Source organism: Siphateles boraxobius, unplaced genomic scaffold (assembly GCF_051911475.1).
Source record: "Siphateles boraxobius isolate OS27281-9 unplaced genomic scaffold, OSU_SipBor_1 46, whole genome shotgun sequence".
NCBI classification, from domain to species: Eukaryota; Metazoa; Chordata; class Actinopteri; order Cypriniformes; family Leuciscidae; genus Siphateles; species Siphateles boraxobius.
In genome coordinates, this window is record NW_027509097.1 from 4,269,502 (window position 1) to 4,294,600 (window position 25,099).

Here is a 25,099-nt window from a genome sequence, read left to right on the forward strand (position 1 = left end):
ATTTATAATAGCTTAGTCAACAAGCTAATAAAATGTCATGTGGAAATTCACTTCTTTTCAGTATCTATTTTTGTGTGAAAAAACAAAACACAACAAGTGTCTCAACTGTACAGTCTACCTTACTATTTTCAAGTGATAAAAAAATATATATATCTGTTATCATATGGTTGTATGGGCCACTTTAATGATAATTTTTATTATTTGCATTGAAGCTGGGAGGTCTGATGTTGTGCTTCACAAAAGAATGAAGATAAAACTACATGAGGGTCAGTAAAGGATACTGAATGTTGTAATTGTGTTTGTGTCAAGCCGCGTTCCTCTAAAACTCAAAATGTAATTTGACTAATTAATAAATTAATTTCAAATATTTGGTATATATGTAAATAAAACTCAACTGTTACATTAATCTTCATTGCAATCTTCTGCAAAAAAGGGTCACTTTCTAGAATTAATCTCTGCTTAAAAAGCAATAAAGGACCATTATGGAAAACAAGATAATTATCATTACGCTGTTCTCTAAGTGCTCACCTCTGAATGCACTCTGTCACAGAGGTTTGTGCTTATATTATTTTAATAGATTTATCTCCAGGTCAAAATCAGCTAGTGTTATGAAAATGAATTAATGCAAAATGCACTGAAGCTTAGGCTACAGAGTTGTGTGATGAGATAATAATACATATATATATATATATATATATATATATATATATATATATATATATATATATATATATATATATATATATATATATAAATTACTAATGCTTTATGAATCAATGGATTAACACAAGCAGTTTTTCCTCATCAACTTGAATGCGTTGAATAATTAACAATTATCTTGATTCACTTTTTTACAGGCTCCCTCAGATTCGAAATCATTGCCTTTCTTATGCCGAATATATTAATTAAACATAGATATATTTCACACACACACACACACACACACACACACACACACACACACACACACACACACACACACACATAAACACACATTTCAACAAAGCCACTTGTTTTGTTGCTAAATGAATGTGTTTTTGACGTTATGGTTTTTAGTAGCTACATTATTGTCATGTTAATAACGTGTTCCCTTTCGAGGGAACTCGTGATGCGTCGATGACGCTTTGGGAACGCCTTCGCGTGAATACCTCGGAAGTGTGTATGTCAACTAGTCCAATGGAATGAATGAATGAATGAATGAATGAATGAATGCTCTGTGCGCTCTGTGTCAATATATTGTGTCAATATATATATATATATATATATATATATATATATATATATATATATATATATATATATATATATACACAGACTATGGAAACAATTGCACAAACTCTGTGTTCTCCTTGCTCGCGTTATTTAACAAGTAGGGACACACACGAGCTTTGTGTGATGTGTTGGGAGTGGAGCATGCGGTATCAGCCTTGGCTGATTGCCAACATTGTGAGAAACTTTGAGAAACCTCTCGCTGCATCCTGCGGTGGATATCCAACCCGGCCCACATCCAAGTGTGACGTCAGAAGCCACCACGCCCATGCCCAAATTGGACACGTTCTCATTAACGTACGTTAACAATTAAACACTGGAAGAAGCATCGAGAGAAGACGAAGGTAACTGCGAAACAAAATGCACGAAACACACTTGCGGTTTTAGTATAAACACTGTTCAACATAATATAAGAATGCGTTGTATGAGAATGAGATGTGTTAGCTACCTGTTGAAAGCAGCTCTTATCACTTTTATAATAGTTTGGTGCGGTTGATCACTTGACTAGAATGCCTGCTCAGCGCGAAAGCCCGCCATATGTAATACTTGTCAAAATATCGATGTAATTCGAATCAATAAGTTTTGATGATGTTGTTTTAGAGCTAAGAATTATCATCAACTTACATATTTGGTCATTTAACTCCCCTGCGATGTCTTAACTGAGTTGTGTGTTAACGTTACATGTGGCTTAGTGAATTTCCTATCAGTAACTTCAACTACGTTAGATTCTTAACTGAGAATTTTGTTTAGTATACTATTACTATTATACTATACTAACTGCATTGTTATATCACCAATTTAATGTTGTTATTTGGATTAAGGGTAAATATGAAAAATTTATTATTATTTCAGTGCTTATGTGTGACGTTACATCCTGTAAATCTTATTCTACTTGTAAATAATATGAGATCAAGAATATGAGAATATGTCACTATGTCAGTTGTAAATACTGCATATTGAAAAAGTTTTTTGCTATGCAAAGAAGTTATACATGTTTAGATAATGTAATGTGATGATGTTGTAACATGAATAAGTTTTATTATTGATTCATAGTAAATACAGTAAATACAGTGATGGCAAGCCAGCCATCACATCAGCAGTCTTTCATAACTATATTATACTTCTTTTCAGGAGTACTACAATTTTGAAAGCAAGTGATTGTTTGCCATGCCGGTAAGTAAAAATAAACATTGGTTTGTATCCTAATCAAGTTAGCGGACTGTTAACTGTCCAGCCAAAGGTTTGTCTGAAATGGAATTAACAATTTAACGATAGCTAGGTTATAACGTTTTGGTCTGATCACCTATCACTTACAACCCTTGCAAATTCAAAGTAACTTGTTTGAACAACTGAATAATTTCACTACATACATGATAACTGTGTATGCGTGGCAAATTATCTATGTATCCTTCTATCTATTCTAGATTAATGGGAAGATCACATAATTATTGTCATTGTCATGTTTTACAGCATCCTACACATTTTCAGATCAAGCCTGATGCAGATCAATACTGCCTGGATGGGTGGTTTGAATGTCCCTGCTGCACTTTTAGGACTAAAGAGAAATTCTCATTTTCTCTTCATCTTGAGAACCATATAAGTCAGTAACATGAATATTTGACTTTCTCTCTCTACAACTCCAACATTTAATAAGTGTTAAGTGTTAAATCAGAAATATATATTTCAGTTCAGCATGTTAACAAATTTATATTTCTCTCTCTCTCTCTCTCTCTCTCTCTCTCTCTCTCTCTCTCTCTCTCTCTCTCTCTCTCTCTCTCTCTCTCTCTCTCTCTCAGAGTTGAAGCCATTCTTGCAGCAACTGGAGGAAAGGGGATCTTTTTGGTGCTTTTGTTCTAGCACAAATAATTTTGTTCTTTCATATAATATAAATAAATACATGTTTATATATAAATAAATTCATGCTTTAATCATTCTGGAGTTTTGCCTTCTGATATTTGGCCATATCATTTAGTGACTGCATGCTGATTCCATTGTTATTTTACCTGATAATGAGCAAATTAGTTCAACTTAAGGAGGTTAATCAATATACAGCATAATTCAAGAAAGTAAGATTCACTCCACTTTTTCAGTTGTTTAAAGATTGATATACATTTTTAATTTGTTTTTGTGTAATTTGAAATTTTCAAAATGCCTCATGCATTTCGAATAAAAAAAAACATTTTATAGAAATACTCCTGAGATTATATGTTTGTGCAAAACTTCATTTATTTCAGTAATTCAACATAGCTGTAAGCCATAATCATCAAATTTATAACGCATAAAGGCTTGAAATATCTCACTTTGGATGTAATGAGTCTATTAGTATTAGCTTTTAGTTGAATTACTGAAATAAATTAATTTTTGCATGATATTCTAATTTTTTGAGTCTCACCATATTGGTTCTTTAATTTAAGGTTTACATAAATTCCATTCTGCTGTTCTATATTTGATTTCAAAGTCATTTGCTGTAACAGGCATTAAGTGAATTCTTTGGTTGTAAAAAAGCAATATTTCTATAAAGAAATGTCGAAAAGTTGTCAATGTCGAACGAAAAGTTTACATTTATTTTTTCATTAGTTGGAAGGGGTAACTGTAAGTGCAGTTTGGATCACTAAGAAAGTGACAAAAATTCGTTTTAGTTTTAGTATAGAGGCTCCCTTATATGTATATTATACTATTCCAAGCCTGAAAAAGCGTCACAATTTAACTGCACCAACAATCTGTAGCGTCACACCTCTACACAAATAACCTCATCTTTATTATAAACCAATAACTATGATAACCGTAAAAATATTTCCGACAGGAAGCAGCGCTATGTTGCGCATGTGTACAACAAATCGAATCACTTGGCCTCCGACGTCACACTTGGATGGGCGTGGCTTCCGACGTCACGCTTGGATGGGCGTGGCTTCTGAAGTCACACTTGGATGTGGGCCGGGTTGGATATCCACCGCAGGATGCAGCGAGCTGTAGTTGGAAACTTTCGCTTCGCTCCCGCCTGTCACTTTTCGAGGGAAGTGGCCTGGCACGCGATTCTCAGGGTGAAGGACCCGCGTTTGCCGAGGCAGCGCGGAGAATGCATTCCTGGGGATCGCAAATAGGATCTCTTTACGGGGTTGGAGACGGGTCCGCGAACCTTATCTCCTCCCTTTCCACGAGGGATCCATTGCTCTCTCTCCGGTCTCGGAAGTCCGCGCTGCGGTCTCTTCTGCCCGGGGAGAGAGGTCAATGCTTCAGTGCTCTACCTCCTAGCGAGGAGGTAGATGTGCTGGGCATTGAAAGTAACAAAGCACAATACATGGGGGAAGTGGATTTGCCATCTCTTTCACCAGTGTATGAGAAATATATATACACATATATAATAGTTTTTATATATAAAATAAATGGGTATATACAAAGAGAATATATATATAATGGCCAGCAGAAATAAGGGGGAACTTGTCCTAAAAATAAAGAAGTTTCCTTCCCTCTATTTTTTCACCTCCATCACGGGGCCTTCCATTTTTCCCTGATCTGCACAGCGAGCTGTCTAGATCATGGAAAAAGCCTTACTCTTCTTGTCTTTTAGCCCCTAACTTCATGTATATTCAGATATTAGGGGGTTAAGAGAGTATGGCTATGGGGCAATACCCCGGGTAGAACAGACGCTTGCTAGCTATCTGTCTCCCGGTTTAGTATCGTCCCTGAAGGCGTCGGCTTCTCTCACTAAACCATTAAAAACACCTCTGGCTCAATTTGATGGAAATCATGGAGAAAGATACAAGAAAATCTCTCTCTCGCTATGTCCAACCCCCTGGGACTACTGGTCGCGAGCAGCTCCAGACGTCTTGTTTCTCATACGCAACACAGCAGCCAAAGCCTTCAAAGCAGAAGCCGGATCCGAGGAGCGTTCTTCACGCTGTGAAGGCTTCGGCTCAAAAGAAAAGGTATTGGCGCCACCGGTGTCAGACCTGGTGAGGGCAGCCCCAACCGGGGTGGAATGGTGTACACCTCATTATACGGTGCCCTTCCTATCTCGGTGCCCTCAGGGGACTGTTCTGTTGCGTCGGTCTTTACAGTCGTTATCTCATTGTTCCAAAAAAGGATGGAGAACTGCATCACATACTAGATCTTCGTCTGTTGAAGTGTTCGGTGCTGGAACTCAAGTCCAAGATGCTGACACTCAAACAGATCGTGACTCAAATCAGATCCGAGGACTGGTTTGTCACGATAGATCTGAAAGACGCATACTTCCATATCTCCATCCTCCCTCAGCACAGGAGGTTCCTGAGGGTTTCTTTCAGGGGCAAAGAACACCAGTATCATGCACTTCCTCTCGGTCTAGCTCTATCACCCCACACATTCACGAAGCGCGTAGATGCAGCCCTGGCCCCGCCAGGCTGCAGTGCATACGCATTCTGAATTGCATAGACGACTGGCTGATTCTAGCGGAATCAGAACAGTTAGCGGTTCGGCATCCAGATGTCGTCCTCACTTATATGCCAAGGTTGGGATTGAGGCTCAATGCCAGGAAGAGTGTGCTTCTCCAGTACAGAGGACCACTTTACTTGGAGTGGTCTGGTACTCAGTCACGATGCAAGCCATCCTGTCGCCCGCTCGTGTAGCTGCTAACCTTACTGCCACAAAAAGCTAAAGCTAGGCCAGTCACACACTGTGAAACAGTTCGAGAGATTGTTAGGCCTCAGGGCAGCAGCGTCCATTATGATAACCTTTGGCCTGCTGTACGTGAGACCTTTGCAGTGGTGGCTCAGGACCAGAGGGTTCTCCCCGAGGGGAAACCCATTCTGTATAATCAAGATCACGCGGCAGTATCCCCGCGCCTTGGTTATATGGAGGAAACACTGGTTCTTGTCCCAGGTTCCGGTGTTGGGAGCGCTATGCCATCGAGATGCTATCTTGACAGATACTTCCCTCACTAGCTGGGGAGCGGTATTGGAAGGCCGCTCAGCTCAGGGCTTGTGGAGGAGTCATCATCTCTCTTGGCACATGAATTGCCTAGAGATGATGGTCGTCATCAATGCGTAGAGACATCTCCTCCCAGACCTGAGGGACCATCATGTGTTGCTCTGGAACAGTGACTATTAGGCCTCAGGCCAGCAGCGTCCAATGTGATTCAATTTGACCTGCTGTACGTGAGAATTTTACAGTGGTGGCTCAGGACCAGAGGGTTCTCCCCGAGGGGAAATCCACTCCATACGATCAAGATCACGCGGCAGTATCCCCGCGCCTTGGTTATATGGAGGGAATTCTGGTTCTTGTCCCACAGACAACACGTTGGTGGCCTCTTATTTTGGTCCCTCAAGAAAATACGCTATCTGAGGACAGTGTATATTCCAGGGGGCCAGAATATTGGAGCAGACAGCCTGTCGAGGCAGGGGCTGAGGCCAGGGGACTCCACCCTGAGGCGGTGGAGCAAATATGGGAGTTTTATTGCCAGGCAGAAGTGGATCTGTTCACGTCTCAGCATACGGCGCACTGTCCACTCTGGTTCTCTCTCACTCAACAAGCCCCCTCGGGGCTGGATGCTATGGTGCAGACGTGGCCGAGGCTACGTCTGTACGCATTTCCCCCTGTTGCTCTGCTCCCAGGAGTTCTGGAGTGAATCCGCCAGGATGGTATAAGCCTATTGCTAGTAGCACCACCCTGGCCAAGCCAAATTTGCATTGCGGACCTAATTCTTCTCCTTGACGGCCCTCCCTTGGAGATCCCGATCAGGAGAAACCTTCCATCAAATTTTTGGAAGGTCATAACTCATAGAGAGTGGTCTCTCAACCAAGGTTCTTGAGACCACTCTAAGCTCCAGAAGCTCTCGCACTCTAAGCTCCAGAGCTCTCGCTACGAGGAAACTATATCACTATTTCGAGAGTTTTTCACTTCTTGGTGTTACCAGTGTCAGTGGAATCCGGTTAACTGTTCAGTAAACACAGTATTTGAGTTTTTGCAAGAATGCTTTGTATCAGGTCTATGTCCTTCCACGCTTAAGGTATACGTGGCGGCCATTGCGGCTTTCCACGCCCTGGAGGGTGGTAAATTTTTGGGTCGAGACCCCCTGATCACTCGTTTCCTTCGTGGCACTTTGAGGCTGAGGCCTGCAACTTGCACTAGGGTGCCGGCTTGGGACCTTGCAATAGTTCTAGAAGGCCTATCTGGGGCTCCCTTTGAGCCCTTAGAATTGGTCTCAGAGAAGTTCTTTCTTTTAAGACTATTTTCTGCTAGCTCTTTCGTCCCTCCAAGAGTCGAGACCTTCAGGCCCTTTCGGTCCCCACCTGCCTTGAGTGCACCGGGGCTGGCCAAGGCAATCTTACCCCAAACATGGATATGTTCCTAATGTTCCTACCATTATTCCGAGGCCTATTGTGCTGCAGGTTTCTCTCCTCCCCCGTTTATCGGACCAGGAAAAGCTGAACCTTTTGTGCCCAGTGCGAGCACTGGACAGATATGTTAATCGGACTTCTCTGTCGAGAAAATCCAACCTATTGAGCAAAATGATAGTCGAGACTATTCTTCTTGCTTTTGAGTCCTCTGGCCAACCATTTGGTGGTCAGGGCTCATTCCACTAGTAGTATGGCTTCTAAGTTTTATTATCTGGAGTTCTCTCCAAGACGTTTGTGATGCAGCGGGCTGGTCCTCATCGCTCACATTCGTGAGGTTTTACAGCTTGGACCTGGATGCTGCCCCAGGTGCTTTTCTACTTAGTTTGCTGACAGTTTTATCATCTGGCATTTTGTAAGTACGGCGTATTGGGTATTCTCGTTCCCAAAGCGTCATCGACGCATCTCGAGTTCCCTCGAAAGGGAATGTCTCAGGTTACGACTGTAAACCTAGTTCCCTGAGTAGGGAACGAGACGATGCGTCGCCCTGCCATACTTCCTGCATCCCTGCGATCAACTTTGCTTCTGCACTGAGACAACTTTGCTTGTCTCAATCATTGCCTTTCTCTGTGTTTATTTCCTCATTTGTTGCCATGGTTACTGATCCTTTGAGAACCCATTTCTTGTTCAGTTTGTTTTCTACTGTGTATCTAAGCCCTCGGTTTAGTTCAACTGTCCATTATCTTTGTCTATGCTGCATTGCAAAGCAGTTATTATTTCTCCTGTGCCCAAGCCTTTTTCTGCCTGCTTTGTTTCTGTTTTGGTTATTTACAAACTGAACTGTCTCTGATCAGATCCACCACCCATTGTCCTCTTCCTCGCCTGACCTGCTGTAACACATTTACATTATTATATCTGTTTGCTGTGTTACTCATGCCAAGACTTCAGATTCTACAGGCGTAGTGCTAGCATTACAGAAACACTCCATGTATCTACAGTTTAAAGCTGAGACTGGAAGAGTTTGGTTCATTTTTTCAGCATATTAAGAGGATGTTGTTTTTGGCAATAAATCCACTCTGCATGCACTTCCAAAGAATGAGGACTGAAATTGATATTGTAAAACCGACGCCATCGTTACTGTTTGTTTCACTGTATAGTGCTGAAGGAGCTGAAATTCAGATATGGTAATGGCCGTTTAGTTTCCAACATGCACTGCAAGCAGTAGACCAATCACAACAGACTGGGCCGTCTGACCAATCAGAGCAGAGCAGTCTTGCGGAAAGGAGGGTTTTAGAGATACTGAACCTTTGAACAAACTGTTTTCAGACTTTTGGGGAAATGGGGTGATGTTTATTATGAGAAAATTATCTAGGTATTTTGTTTTTTTACCTTGAATGCATGTGAACCTATTTTAAGAAGCCTCTGAAACTAAATCAGTTAGCGTATAGGGGAACTTTAAACTTCAGCCTTTTCTTCACACAAATGTAGTGAATTACTTCTAAAGAATATAGCACACAAGTCAAATGGACCACATTTAGGATGCGTTTATATTGCTTTGAAAGTCAGTGGGGTCTAATGTTGTTTTGGACCCATTGAAATTCATTGTATGGATAAAAACAGTTTTCATTGCATGCTAAGTGCCTTTGCAGACAGTCAGTTCTGAAGATCAGATTTGAGAAAGAAAAAAAAACAATCAGACTTGGATGGAATGTGAGCAAAGCCTCAGCGACACTTAAACAGCCTTTCAAACACAACCAGCGGGTTTCATGTGACTGACACCACTGGCTGTGTTGAGTGACTGGAACAAGCAACAGTGCTGCCTGTAAGGACTCAATTACATTCACTTAGGTTGGTAACATGAGCTCCAACTATCAGCTTGGGGTGAAAAGTTAAGGTAGGATTTTGACAGACAGCGCTTCTATGCTTCCCCCCTTTCTTTACAAGAAACGAGTAGATATTAGTGGATTTGTAGGTTCCGGCAGATGCTGCTGTCGTGTTATTGGCACGGTAAGGTCAGAGTCAGGCAGGCTATTGTTCGGGATTTCCAGTGTTTGTGTGGTGTGGCTGGGCAAATCCAGATGTCTTTGCAGAGCACATGTATGGCTAAGGAATAAAGTGCAAAGCTCCGCGGCTCACAATGTCCACTCCCCCAGTAAACAGAGGACCGGCTGATGAGCAATCATTCCACTCAGAGTTATTTTCTCTAGCATTTTTCATCCATCCCCCATGCTGAATGTAGTTATTTTCCACCTACACATCACACGTTTTCAAAAGCCTTTTTTTTTACATTTCTTTGATTGCAATGTGAGTGTGCATGTGGCTGTGGATCTATATGTTATCCCACTATAATGCACATTATGTTCTAACAACAGACTGTTTTAGATACAATAGTTCCATAATAATTCATTTTACCACATTGTAAAATAGTCAAAAGTAGTTTTTCTGATTAAATTCTTGATTTTTAAGAATTCAATTAGATTGTGCAATTTCTACATTCGTCACAATGAAAGGCTACTTTTGAATTGCAGTAAAATGAGGAACAATAGCAACAAAGGACTATTGCTGCCAAAGCTAGAAGCAAAACCTGCAGTTGTCAGAGAGAGAGCAAAAGAGATGTCATGGGGTTTTACAATGTTCAGACCGAAATATATATATATATATATATATATATATATATATATATATATATATATACCCTTGATCGGAATGGTACACAACTTGGTAATGGTTTTGGCACTTGCTATGTAAATTAATATATATATATATATATATATATATATATATATATATATATATATATATATATATATATATATATATATTAGGGGTGGCACGGTTCACAAAACTCACGGTTCGGTTCGTATCACGGTTTTAGGGTCACGGTTTTCGGTTCTGTACGGTTCTTGTTGTTATGTTTTCTTTTAATCTTTAACACTCCAGAAATGTACTTCAGCATATGATATAGGCTATGGCTTAATTATACACAATTGAGGATACAGTATTAACCCGTTTAATCCCACCGATCACAATTGTGACCGCATCTTTTTTCTTATTTCTGGATGCTCTAAAAATGTTGTTATTGACTTTTGGCAAGAAATTCAACTTTTAAATGACAAAATAGATTGTCTTGATTAACCTGTTAACCTTCAAGGCCACTTTAGAAAAATCCCCAGAAATGACATACCCAAACTTAAACAGATACAGTGCATGAACCCTTTGCACTAAAAGCACAAGTATGATCTCATTTGAAAGCTGACACCTAGTAGTTTATTGTAAATGTAGAATTAATTATTGTCATAATGAAAAAAAAATGTTTAAATAGCTTCAAAGTTTTGTAAAGTTATTAGAAATTTAGAAATTCTTCATAAAAATAAAATTGAAGTTGGCCCTGGAGCAATCTAGAAATGCACTGCAGCTAAAGCCATATGTGTGACCATTTTATATTTAAAATCTGAAAATGATAAGTCTAAAACTCCGTATTTAGTTAAATATTTTTCAAGATCATGTCAAATTACTTTATTTTGATTAGACTCTAAAATGCAAACTGATGTTTAGTCATCTTCTGAGTCATCTATTCAGTCTATTGTCTCTATTATTTTGTGGTGCAAACGAGCCCCATTCAGTGTGAGTCTCTCCCTGCACACATTTACACCTCTCCAGACTGGTTATGGCTCTGAATATGCATTTCTTTTGTCTGCATTATAGCTACTAACGACTGGCTATTCACAGGCTATTCATAGGGTTTCAAACCCTAATTTCTTTTATCAAAGTTCTCACTAAATATTTGAAACTGGTATCAAATGCACTGAAACATTTCAGTAAGCATTCCTATTTAGAAAAAAATCATAAAACAATAACTGCTGCTGGCAGGTGCACCTGGGCTAACTAGCATGTTAGCTTAGCACACCATCAATACACGACCATTTATGAGATTAAAACCATGTTTGTGCTCCAAACTTACTTTATAACGCAAGTCGAGTGTTTTAAATAATCTTCTGTGATCTAATTTGGCTTCAGATAAAAAAAAAAATCCGACAGAAAATGTATTATTTATAGTGTTCTGACCGATGATGAAATCTATATCGATTAGCATTACATTATAAATATAATCTATTATTATGAAATACCTGGCATGGCTTGAAGAACACAGGTAACTCAAATATCATTGCAATCATGTTTATTGTCTTCAAAACATCTTTATCTGCATGTTACAGCGATCTCTGTCAGCTACTTTCTGTGTCAGTGACGTCCTGGAATGTCACATGACTATGGGTCTTCTTCATGATCCATATATGGACTGTTATTGTGCATATAGCGCCCTCAGGCTATTGGTATGAATTGAAAACACAGCACATCTCAGTAAGAAGCGATCATAATGATTACATCGACGCATTTGGGTATAAATTCAATAAATATTATTCCTGTCTATAGAAATATGATGTGAATCTATGAGAATATATCAATATTTCTCCAAGTCTGCACATTTTTGAGCTAAAGCCCTGAGGGACGATGTTTTGTGAATCGCTGTCATGACGACAGCACAGAGTGTTTTTTTATGAACGGACCAGCTGACGCTCATAATTCATATTAAAGGTATCGACTCATTTTTTCATTTCATAACTCCTGACACAAATTAAGACATAACTGTCACTATAAGTTTCTCAGAATACAATAGTGGTCAAATACTGAATCTTGAGTATTATATATTTCTATCTGCAGTGGAATTAGCCACAGCAAGAGCCTTCGCCCAGTGAAGACCACAGCCTTTGTCAGAGCTGGGGAGAAGTCAACACCAGCTGCCCGGGGCACCTCCTCTGGCCTGTTGGCAACAGCGCGCGACTGGGAGCTGGCAGTTGATCTGGGTAAGCAGCTGAAGTTTCCTGAAGCAGTTGCCATAACAACATTAAGGCCTGACATTATACTCACCTCAGAGGCCTCCAAGCAGGTAATCCTCTTAGAGTTAACAGTGCCTTGGGAGGACCGTATGGAGGAGGCCAATGAAAGAAAAAGGGCAAAGTACTCCCAGCTTGTGGAGGGTTGCCGGAGCAATGGGTGGCGGGCAATATGCCAACCTGTCGAAGTGGGATGTCGAGGGTTTGTGGGCCATTCCCTCTGCAGGGCCTACAAAATGCTTGGCATCACAGGGGCGAGTCAGCGAAGGGCCATCAAGTTGGCCACTGATGCTGCAGAAGTAGCATCAAGGTGGCTGTGGATCAGGAGAGGAGAGGCATGGCGTGTAGGGTAGTAGCGCTACCTGGACATAAGCTGGGACTTGATCACCCCGGCTGGGTCGCCTAGGGGAGGGGGTCTGATTGTTGAAAGACCCGAAACCCCCCGTGATCCTAGGTTACATCACCGATGATATGTCCAGGTGCACCAGACGGTGTATCAAAAACCTTCTTTCTGGAACAACCAGTGACTACCAGGAACAGTCTGGTTGACCACCAAGTACAGAATGGTGACAGCTGGAGAGACAGCGGACAGCCCGGAGAGACGGCATCGGGGCAGTGAGGGGTAGCATCCCAAGCTGCACCTTCTGAGAAGAAGGAACCCACAAAAGCTACGAATCGACCTACAGGAGATATACCCCTAGGGATTCCCGAGAGGGGGGGCGGAAGAGAATCCCACAGGACGGATCAAAGGATGACGACACATGGCAATGAAAATACGACAACGATAATGGAATGCATATGTGGCAAGATATGCAAGAACCGACATGGCCTGCGGATCCACCAGGCCAAGATGAAGTGTATGCAGAAGGGGGTAGAGTCACAGCGCACAGGAACTACGCCTGGTGAGACGCAGGAGGAGCCAGGCCCGGAGTCACCCCACAGTGCCCGGAGCCTCCAGGTGATGCAATCACCTGATGCACACAGGACATCAGAACATCGTCGGGTGAAGTGGCCCCAAGCTAGCAAGGAGAAGGAGTGGCGCCAGTTTGATCTAGATGCAGATACCATCTTGGAGGCAACTGCCAAAGGGAGAGCTGATCGACGCCTCAAAACGATGACTACAATCATTATCAGCTTAGCTGCAGAGAGATTTGGACTTGTGGAGAAGCGAGCAACGAAGCCCCCCTATACCATGAACAACAGAGCAAGTAAGATCAATCAGCTCAGGCAGGAGCTGAAGAACTTGAGGCAGCAGTTCAAGGCTGCAAGCGAAGAGGACAGGGGACCGCTTGCAGAGCTACGCAGCATAATCCGCAAAAAGCTGAGGACCCTGAGGAGAGCTGAGTGGCATAGGAGGAGGAGGAAGGAGAGGTCCAGGAGGAGAGCTGCCTTTCTAGTGAACCCATTTGGATTTACGAAACAGCTGCTAGGACAGAAGCGCAGCGGCCAATTCACCTGCTCTAAAGCTGAGGTTGACCTCCACCTCAAGCAATCCTACAGTGATGAGTACAGAGAGCAAGACCTAGGCCCCTGCAGGTTCCTGATTAATCCACCTGCACCGGCTATGGACTTTGACGGGAAAGAGCCAGGCTGGAAGGAGATCCAGGAGGTGGTCAGAAGGGCAAGGGCAAACTCCGCTCCAGGGCCCAGTGGAGTACCGTATAAGGTTTATAAAAACTGTCCAAGACTACTCCACAGACTCTGGAAGATCCTGAAGGTGATTTGGAGGAGGGGAAAGGTAGTAGACCAGTGGAGACAGGCAGAGGGTGTTTGGATCCCGAAGGAGGAGAAGTCTCAGAAGATCGAGCAGTTCCGGACCATCTCACTGCTGAGCGTTGAAGGAAAGATTTTCTTCAGCCTCATTTCCAGGCGACTGACAGACTACCTCCTGAAGAATTCCTACATCGATACAGCAGTCCAGAAGGGAGGAATCCCAGAGGTACCTGGATGTCTGGAGCATACAGGGGTGGTCACTCAGCTTATCAGGGAAGCCAGGGAGAACAAGGGGGACCTGGCTGTGCTGTGGCTGGACCTCGCAAATGCCTATGGATCCATACCCCATAAACTGGTCGAAGAGGCACTGAACCGGCATCATATCCCGAAGAAGTTCAGAGACCTCATCCTGGACTACTATACCAACTTCCATGTGAGAGTCTCCTCCGGAACAACAACTTCAGACTGGCACAAGCTTGAGAAGGGAATCATCACTGGCTGTACAATCTCAGTCATCCTTTTTGCACTCGCCATGAACATGCTGGTGAAATCTGCGGAGATGCAGTGTAGGGGGCCCCTCTCGAAGTCTGGAGTTAGACAGCCACCCATCCGAGCCTTCATGGATGACCTGACAGTGACCACAACATCTGTCCCAGGCTGCAGGTGGATCCTGAATGGCCTTCAGGAGCTGATGTCCTGGGCTCGCATGAAGTTCAAGCCGGCCAAGTCAAGGTCCCTCGTGCTGAAGAAAGGGAAGGTCACTGATAAGTTCCACTTCTCACTTGGCACCATCAAGATACCATCACTGACAGAGGAACCTGTGAAGAGCCTGGGGAAGGTGTTCAATTGTAGCCTGAGAGACGCAGCTTCCACAAAAGCGACCAACCAAGACCTGGAGACCTGGCTGGCCGCGGTGGACAAGTCTGGCCTTCCTGGCAAGTTCAAGGCCTGGATTTACCAGCACGGCATCCTCCCTAGGATCCTCTGGCCCCTCCTGGTATATGAAGTCCCCATTTCAACGGTGGAAGGCTTTGAGATGAGGATTAGCAGGTTTCTGCGCAGGTGGTTGGGACTGCCTCGAAGCCTGAGCAGCATCGCACTATATGGGCAGAACAACAAGCTGAAGCTTCCCATGAGCAGCCTGAGCGAGGAGTTCATGGTGACACGGTCCAGGGAGGTCCTACAGTATCGGGATTCCAGTGATCCAAAGGTTGCCCAGGCTGGGATTGAGGTCAGGACAGGGCGGAAGTGGAGGGCTGCCGTGGCAGTGGACGACGCAGAGTCAAGGCTACGTCAAAGGGTGTTGGTGGGTGCAGTGGCACATGGGAGAGCTGGCCTGGGAAGCAGAAGAACTCCTCGTTACGACAAGGCAGAAGGGAAAGAGAGGAGGTCCCTGATCCTGGAGGAAGTGCGTGCAGGAGTTGAGGAGAAGCGAGCTTGCCAGATGGCTGGGATGCGTCAACAGGGCGCCTGGACAAGATGGGAGCGAACAGTGGAGCGCAAAGTCACATGGACTGAGCTTTGGAAGGCTGAACCCCACAGGATAAAATTCCTGATCCAGGCGGTCTATGACGTGTTGCCAAGTCCATCCAACCTCTTCTCCTGGGGAAAAGTGGAGACACCAGCATGCCCCCTCTGCCAGAGGAGAGGAACGTTGGAACACATCCTGAGCTGCTGTCCAAAAGCCCTGGGTGAAGGGCGTTACCGCTGGCGGCATGACCAGGTCCTAAAAGCCGTAGCGGATTCTATCTGCAGTGGAATTAGCCACAGCAAGAGCCTTCGCCCAGTGAAGACCACAGCCTTTGTCAGAGCTGGGGAGAAGTCAACACCAGCTGCCCGGGGCACCTCCTCTGGCCTGTTGGCAACAGCGCGCGACTGGGAGCTGGCAGTTGATCTGGGTAAGCAGCTGAAGTTTCCTGAAGCAGTTGCCATAACAACATTAAGGCCTGACATTATACTCACCTCAGAGGCCTCCAAGCAGGTAATCCTCTTAGAGTTAACAGTGCCTTGGGAGGACCGTATGGAGGAGGCCAATGAAAGAAAAAGGGCAAAGTACTCCCAGCTTGTGGAGGGTTGCCGGAGCAATGGGTGGCGGGCAATATGCCAACCTGTCGAAGTGGGATGTCGAGGGTTTGTGGGCCATTCCCTCTGCAGGGCCTACAAAATGCTTGGCATCACAGGGGCGAGTCAGCGAAGGGCCATCAAGTTGGCCACTGATGCTGCAGAAGTAGCATCAAGGTGGCTGTGGATCAGGAGAGGAGAGGCATGGCGTGTAGGGTAGTAGCGCTACCTGGACATAAGCTGGGACTTGATCACCCCGGCTGGGTCGCCTAGGGGAGGGGGTCTGATTGTTGAAAGACCCGAAACCCCCCGTGATCCTAGGTTACATCACCGATGATATGTCCAGGTGCACCAGACGGTGTATCAAAAACCTAACGATGTATAGTTTGTCAAGGTATAACATTAAATCTGATAGTAAATTTGAACTAAATAAACAAAAAACGCGTCAGTGCGCCGGCGCACTGAAGAAGGTTAAGAGGTTAAAATCTATCAATGTCATGTGACTAGTGTGAAAGGTCACATGACCAGATCAGTTTACTTCCTGCTTGCACATCCTGAAACTGGCCTAGAACAGGGCTCAAGTGAAATCATGGTCTATCCCATAGGGGTCTAGCCGAACAACCAGAAGTTCCTCCAGGGTGTAACTTTGTACATGACAACCTTTTCACCTCACTAAGCCTCCTTCACGAAATGACAAAACGAGGTATTGGATGTCTTAGAATGAATTGTGTCAATAGGTCTAATTGAAGAATTTGTATGAATTCTGACTATGGTGTTTCCCACCGGTCACTATTGTGACCGAGTATTAAAACCTAATATTTCACTAACTTAACCAACATAAAATCAAAAAAGGCATAATGTTTGAGTGTTAGGGAGGTCTAAGGAGTAAAATGCAAGTACTCAAGTTGCAAGAAAAAATTTGGGATTAAACGGATAAAAAAAAAATGTATGTCATGTAATCATGCACAAACTGAATTTGACTTGACTTTAAGCACATTATTAAGACCATCTCTGAGGAAAGCTAGGTGACATTTTGATACAGCAAGAGAGAAGACATTGATGAAATGCTTTTGTTTATTTGGCAAAAAAGGAGAATGTGTATTGCTATCTCTACAGGGACTTATGTACATTTTTAGCACACACAGATTAAAATTAACTTGCATTTATCAAACTGTCAACGTCAGTGTAGCTCTTACAAATGTTTATCTTTTAAAAGAAAAAGAGAGAAACTCTTAAAGCACTATCTTTTAAATAAGTCAAAATATGTTACACATAATTTCCTATAATGAGGCTATGGAATGGAATGGAATGGAAATTATTTATTTGAAACAGGGACAATGCACAATAAACATTAAAGTTGTTAAACAAGAGAATATGTCTCGGGCCACGTTGTAGCAACATTTGCTAATTTCCACCTGTAGTCCCTGGGCAGAAATAACAAATTTAAAATTAAAATTAAAATTGCACTTGATTATGAAAAGAGTGATGTCCATCATAAATACAGGTATACAGGTTAGCAATACAGAAACAGGGAAACCATCAGCTTATTTACTCTCGGTTTTACCCCTCCCCAAAAAACACAAACAATATAACAGCATCTTAAACACATCATAGCAAAATCCAACTCTAGACACTCATTCATACACAACAAACACACTCACACAATCTTAACAATGTGTGCAAACTTGCTTACTTAGCAACCAACTCTTTGACAAGCCCAAAAAAGTGTGAAAATCTGTGCATAAAATATGTTCCGTGGGAAGGGTATTCCACTGTCTCATAGCGATACTTGAGAAAGAGGAGCTCCCAAGTTTAGTTTTACGGTAAGGGAGGTTACACTCCCCCCTTTTTCAGAGGGGGAGCGGTAGCACTATATTTTATGTATCAAAGACACATTCGAGTGTTTTATTAAATTATCAAGACTAAGTAGCTCATATTTGGCCAATATATTACAGTGATGATAATGACAAGTTTTTTTTTTATCATGAATCTTGAGGCAGTCTTTATACAGGGATTCTATGGGTTTAATGACTGTCTTACATGCTTGAGACCAAGATGTAATACAGTACAAGAGGTGAGAGATAATAATCGCATTTAAATATGTACTAAATGCAACAGTGGTGAGAGAATTTATTATGTATCTATAATTTACTAAGTTAAATTCTCTAAATGTTTCACACATTGGCCACTTACTAAAACTTCCGGATAAGCAGTGGTGGTAAGCAACGAAGTAGAAATACTTCGTTACTTTACTTAAGTATTTTTTCTGGGGATCTGTACTTTACCTGAGTATGTTTTATTTGCATCTACGTTTACTCTTACTCCACTACAATATTAAAGACAAAGTTTACTTTTTACTCCGTTACATTTCCCCATGCCTGCTCCAAGTATTTATTACACTGGCTTACCAAACCAATGAAAAACTTGGTTTTATTTTGAAAAAAGAATGCGCAAGCTCTTTGCCAGCATACGCTCACATAGCAGTCAGTTCGCCATTGTGGAAGATGACCGCAGAAACAGGTGAAGGTGCAGCTCTGCCCAGCAATGATCCCGAGATTCCCGCTTACCTTGTATCTTGCACATCTTCTGTTTTGATGCAGCTAATGTTATGGAACATGTCTATTGCAGAGCTGCCAACTCTCACTCATTCAGTGTGAGACTCACGCAATTGACACTTTCCACACGCTCTCACGACACACATCCATTTTCTCACGCAGAGAAAAATCGCGAAGCAAAGAGGACATTGACACCGACAGACAAGACAGATTAGGTAACTTTTGATATTAAACAAGTTCTCAGGTCTCAGATTCTGTCAATTTTATTATGAAATTTAAACAATAAATACTGTTTTGGAGCTTTTAAATGAGACGTGACAGATAGCTAGCGCCTGCTATTGGGTGCCGTTAATCTCTTTACTACTAGTTAATTGTAAATAAACACAAATGAACAATAATAGGAAGCCTATGTTGAAAGTTACAGTACAACTTACCGAAATGTATATACCTTATACATAATATCAATAAATCAGTGTTTTTCAACCGCGGAAAGAGGTCAATAAAACAGCTGGAGAACAATGTCACATAACGTTATATTTACCTCAGGAAAAAAAAAAAACATTTAATGACCATAGCATGTTAGTTGGCTAAAAAAATTATTATTTTATAATATATTTAATATTAGTATAAATTATTATTTTGTTAAATGTGCACTATATATTTATTATATTTTTACTTAAAATATTATAAAGTTGTTATTATAATAAAAATCACATGTACTTTTAACATGTAATAATACCAGCTGACAGGGCTCTCTGTAGCCTATGTTACAGAATTAGGTGAGATTTTCTTAATTTAAAAATTAACATGCATCTACTGTACAAAATATTTATCAAAATTAATCTATATTGAATCAAGATCGGAATCAAACCACAATAATTGAATTAAAATTGTAAAATTTTTATCAAAGAATGGCCTACCAGTCATTGCACCATAATATGCTGTCACTAAACTTAATGAAATTGTTTAGAATTGATGCAAGGTGCTTCATTGTCTCTTATGATTGCATATCTAACAAATTCTTAATTGCAGTATCTAATAATTTGTTAAATTAAAACATTGCATATCACTCCCAAAACAATTGATCTGTTTAATTATTGATATTTACAGTTTGAATATTTACTTTTTACTTTCGGTACTTAAGTATGTTTTAAATCGGATACTTTGTACTTTTACTCAAGTGATGTTTGAATGGAGGACTTTCTACTTTTACTGGAGTCATTTTTTATTTAGGTATATATACTTTTACTCGAGTTTAATTTGAGTACTTTTACCACCCCTGCGGATAAGTATTAAGTTTAGACCGGTTTGTAAAAAACATAGTTAAAGTTTTCTCAACATTTAATGTAAGGCATGAGTCATATAACCAGTCACTTACCTTGCTCAAATATTTGATAACTTTATAACAATACCAAAGGCATAACCATAAAGTGAAACATAAGTTCAACCTCAACACAAAAACAGTATCAACAATACTTCTATTCCCTGAGAGTGAGGATACAATTTTTCACTTGAAATTAAAGTGCAGTATTTGGAAACATATGACTGAAGTTCTTATCTAAACTTGGTATCACTGTATTTAAATATCATAGGTAACATGAAATCCAAAATGTTCCCACACACCGGACTTATACGACGCTGGCGCATCCTCCAACTCCGATTAGCCTTCCGTATATCTCCCACTTGCCATTTCTATACGTGACGAGACTGTCAGGGTAATAAGCACAGGAAGCAAGATGCAAGTGAAACAGTTTATTATAAATGAAGTAGATGGTAGTAAGTCCAGAGATGACAGGTTAGTGGCGCAGGGACCCCGATGGTCAGATGAAACTGGTGAAGACAGTGCAGCGGTGCGGTGAGAGAATCCAGTGACGAGAAATAATCCAAACGAAATCCACAGGAACATGAACAGGAACAAGGAAGGTACAGGACTCGAGACGTAGACTGGAACACAACACCGGGAAACCACAAACAACGATCTGACAAAGTAGATGAGAAGGTGATGAGTATTTATACACATGATGAGATGAGCTGCAGCTGTAGACGGGAGTGATTAGTGATCGCTGATGATGTTACTGAGTGGGCACGCCTACCTAATCAGTACACACACACACACACACACACACACAACAACAGAAACACGAGACAAAAAGGAGACATAGGATTTATGAACCGTGACAGTACCCCCCTCCCTAGGAACGCCTCCTGGCGTTCCCAGACTCCCTTACCTGCCGATTGTAATCATCGATAAGGGAGTGATCCAGGATGTCTCTAGCTGGTACCCAACTTCTCTCCTCCGGACCGTAACCTTCCCAGTCCACCAAGTACTGAAATCCGCGTCCCCTCCGTCTCGAGTCCAGAACACGATTGACCGAATAAGTAGGTTCCCTGTCTACGAGTCGCGGCGAGGGGGGGGGGGGGGGGGGGGGGACCGGGAGTGGCGGATTAATGCGAGCAAAGAAAACGGGCTTAATTTTGGATACATGAAAGACGGGGTGAATCCTCCTGTACACTGGAGGAAGATTGAGGCGGACTGTCACCGGACTAATGATTTTAGTGACAGAGAACGGGCCAATGAATATAGGCGCAAGCTTATTTGAAACGGAGCGGAGAGGAATGTCCTTGGTAGAAAGCCACACTTTGGAACCGACGACGTATACAGGAGGCCTACGCCTGTGGCGATCGGCTTGGGCCTTGGTGCGCGCCCCCACTTGGAGTAGAGTCTCAAGGGCATTAGTCCAAGTGCGGCGACACCTCTGGACGAAGGCGTGTGCGGAGGGGACCGCGACTTCGGACTCCAGACTAGGAAAAATAGGTGGCTGGTATCCTACACTACACTCAAACGGTGATAGGCCCGTGGATGACACTGGCAACGTGTTGTGGGCGTACTCCACCATAGACTCCAGGAGGAAGGATTCTTGGACACTAAACATCGCAATGTTCTCTCCAAATCCTGGTTGGCTCGCTCAGTTTGACCATTGCTCTGGGGATGGAACCCAGAGGACAGACTGACAGTCGCACCCAGGAATTTACAAAACTCTCGCCAAAATTTGGACACAAATTGGGGTCCTCTGTCAGAAACCACGTCTGTCGGGAGGCCATGTAGCCGAAAGACGTGGTTAACGACAATCAACGCTGTCTCCTTGGCTGAGGGTAATTTGGGCAAGGGAATGAAATGGGCCGCCTTCGATAATCGGTCCACCACGGTGAAAACTACCGTGTGACCCTGGGAGGGTGGGAGGGCGGTGATGAAATCTAGAGCGATATGGGACCAGGGTCTTGAAGGCACCGGCAGCGGTTGAAGTAACCCATCAGGGGCCCGATTGGAAGTCTTAACCGTGGCGCAAACTGAGCAAGCCAAAACAAAATTGTGAACAACGCGAGCCATGAGAGGCCACCAGAATCGTTGCTTGACTAAAAACTTATTGCGATTGACTCCAGGATGGCAAGCCATATTGGAACAATGACCCCACTGAATGACACTGGACCGTAAACCCTCAGGCACAAATAAACTATTCGGTGGACAACGGATCGGAGGCGTTACCCCTTCTAAGGCCTTCTTGACCTTCGACTCGATCTCCCATGTGAGTGTAGAGATGAATAGGTTCTCTGGTAAAATGCACTCGGGAGTAGACGGGCGTTCGGAACGGTCAAAAATACGCGATAAAGAATCGGGTTTGATGTTCTTGGAACCCGGGCGGTACGAGAGAGTAAAATCAAAACGACCGAAAAAAAGAGCCCACCGAGCCTGTCTGGAGTTTAGTCTTTTAGCAGTCCGAATGTATTCTAAGTTCTTGTGGTGGGTCCAGACGATAAAAGGTACCCCCGACCCTTCTAACCAGTGGTGCCACTCCTCCAATGCTAACTTGACTGCCAACAACTCTCTGTTGCCAATGTCATAATTGCGTTCGGCAGGGGATAAACGATGAGATAAAAACGCGCAAGGATGCATCTTATCGTCTGAAGGAGAACGCTGGGATAGCACTGCACCTACCCTCACCTCTGACGCGTCGACCTCCACCATGAACTGACGTGATGGATCAGGGGTTATCAGGATGGGGGCTGAAACGAAGCAACCCTTCAGTTTAGCAAACGCCGCCTCGGCTGCGTCTGACCACCTGAACGTTGTTCTGGGGGAGGTCAAGGTGGTCAGAGGTGCGGCTAGTTGGCTGAAATTGCGAATGAAACGCCGGTAAAAATTGGCGAACCCCAGGAACCTCAGTAGGGCCTTACGGGAATCTGGACTTGGCCAATCCACCTCAGCCTTAACCTTTTCAGGATCCATGCGCATTCCCTCAACCGAGATGATGTAACCTAGAAAAGGAACAGACTGTGCATGAAAAGCGCATTTCTCCGCCTTGACAAAAAGACCATTCTCTAGCAACCTCTGAAGCACTTGTCGGACATGCTGCACGTGTTCCTGGAGAGACGCTGAAAAAATCAATATGTCATCCAGGTAGACATATATGAACTGATCGACCATGTCTCGCAATACGTCATTGACAAGTGCCTGGGAGACCGCTGGGGAGTTGGAAAGGCCGAACGGCATAACCAAGTATTCAAAGTGTCCCCTGGGAGTGTTAAACGCGGTCTTCCACTCATCCCCCTCCCTGATGCGGACCAAATGATAAGCATTCCTTAAATCCAATTTCGTGAAGAAAGATGCTCCTTGCAACCTCTCGAAGGCTGAAGACATGAACGGTAAAGGATAAGTATTCTTTACCGTGATGTTGTTCAACCCCCGGTAATCAATACAAGGTCGCAACGATCCATCCTTCTTCCCCACAAAAAGAACCCCGCCCCCGCTGGAGAAGAGGAAGGGCGGATGAATCCCGTTGCTAGAGAATCAGAAATGTATTTCTCCATGACCTCTCTCTCTGGTGCAGAGAGTGAATATAACTTGCCCTTAGGCGGAGACGTACCTGGCAGTAACTCTATAGCACATTCATAGGGACGATGCGGAGGAAGAGAAGCAGCCCGAGACTTACTGAACACCTCCTTCAGGTCCAGGTACTCCATGGGCACGTTAGATAAATCCACTGCCTCCTCCTGAAACACAGGGACAGAAACAGACGGACAAGCAGAGACAAGACAAGACTTATGACAATAATTGCTCCATGCCGACACAGACTTGAGCTGCCAGTCCACTTTGGGGTTGTGACGGGTGAGCCAGGGGTGACCAAGAACGATGGGTGCAAGAGGAGTGTCCAGAATGTAAAAGGAGATGGTCTCGGTATGGTTGCCTGATGTGAAAAGGGTAATGTCTTCGGTGGCCAGTAAGATGGTGGGGAGTCTTTGACCATTGAGGGCGTGAACTGCAATCGGGTGCGAAAGGTGTCTGAGGGGAACTTGAAATGTGCGTGCAAAGTTGTGGTCCATGAAATTACCTTCTGCCCTTGAGTCCAGAAGTGCCCGGCAGTCGTGGAGGTGAGTAGACCATCGGAGCCTTGCCGGAAGGAGAGTAGATGTGGATGAGGCCTTCTCGGCAGAGATCCCACCCGACAGTAGCCTCATACTTACTGTCGGGCTGGGCCTTTTAACGGACAACTTAAGCGAAATGTCCAGCTCCTCCACAGTTCATGCAAAGGCCCAGGGATCTCCGCCTCTCCTTCTCCTCCCGGGAAAGCCGGGCTCGACCCACCTGCATGGGCTCAGGATCGTAAACGGGGCTGACCGCGCCCCCGCCTCCAGAACGCTGTCCCTCGATCCCTCCAGATGGACGGTTAGGTTGAATTCGTCGATCCATACGTGAAAGACGTGCGTCTACTCTCAGGGCCAGAATAATGAGATCATTGAGCTTGGTGGGAAGGTCCATACCGTAGATTTCCTTCTGGACGCGGTCAGCCAGCCCATGCAGGAACATGTCCCACTGCGCCTCCTCGTTCCATTGGCTCTCTGCTGCCAGGGTTCGAAACTCAATCGAAAAGTCAGATACGGATCTCCCACCCTGCCTTAGATCCGCCAGCACCCTGGCAGCTTCTCTTCCCGCAGCAGAGCGATCGAAAACTCGCCGCATCTCGTCGGAGAGCCACTAGAACGAGGAGCAGCATTCGTCCTGATTTTCCCACACCGCCGTTCCCCATAGCGCCGCCCTCCCAGACAGCAAAGTCAGGACAAACGCAACTTTGGTTCGTTCTTCCTGGAATGTCCTGGGTTGAAGGGAGAAATGCATTTCACATCGTGTTAAGAAAGCTCGACAGTAGTTCGATTCACCTGAATAGGACTCGGGAACCGGCAGACGAGGTTCTGACTGGGAGGGTTCCGCTGGTGGTGGTGGAGGAATCGGCGGTGCGGGTGG

At 43.6% G+C, this 25,099-nt stretch overlaps 1 protein-coding gene and 1 long non-coding RNA gene across 2 annotated transcripts; both read left to right on the forward strand.

Moving 5' to 3' along the window:
* Positions 1 to 1,463: 1,463 nt before the first annotated feature.
* Positions 1,464 to 3,379, forward strand: LOC143710251 (uncharacterized). Its single transcript, XR_013194499.1, has 3 exons — positions 1,464 to 1,613; positions 2,401 to 2,442; positions 3,066 to 3,379. It is a non-coding gene; the product is annotated as an uncharacterized LOC143710251 (long non-coding RNA).
* Positions 3,380 to 13,035: 9,656 nt separating this feature from the next.
* LOC143710252 (uncharacterized) lies at positions 13,036 to 16,528 on the forward strand. Its single transcript, XM_077201246.1, has one exon. It carries the CDS (start codon positions 13,224 to 13,226, stop codon positions 16,464 to 16,466), a length of 3,243 nt encoding a protein of 1,080 aa, XP_077057361.1. The 5' UTR covers positions 13,036 to 13,223; the 3' UTR covers positions 16,467 to 16,528.
* Positions 16,529 to 25,099: the final 8,571 nt, after the last annotated feature.

Bases quoted from the DNA above. Each gene is read 5' to 3' on its own strand.
- LOC143710252 (XM_077201246.1), top strand. From the start codon at position 13,224: ATGACGACACATGGCAATGAAAATACGACAACGATAATGGAATGCATA.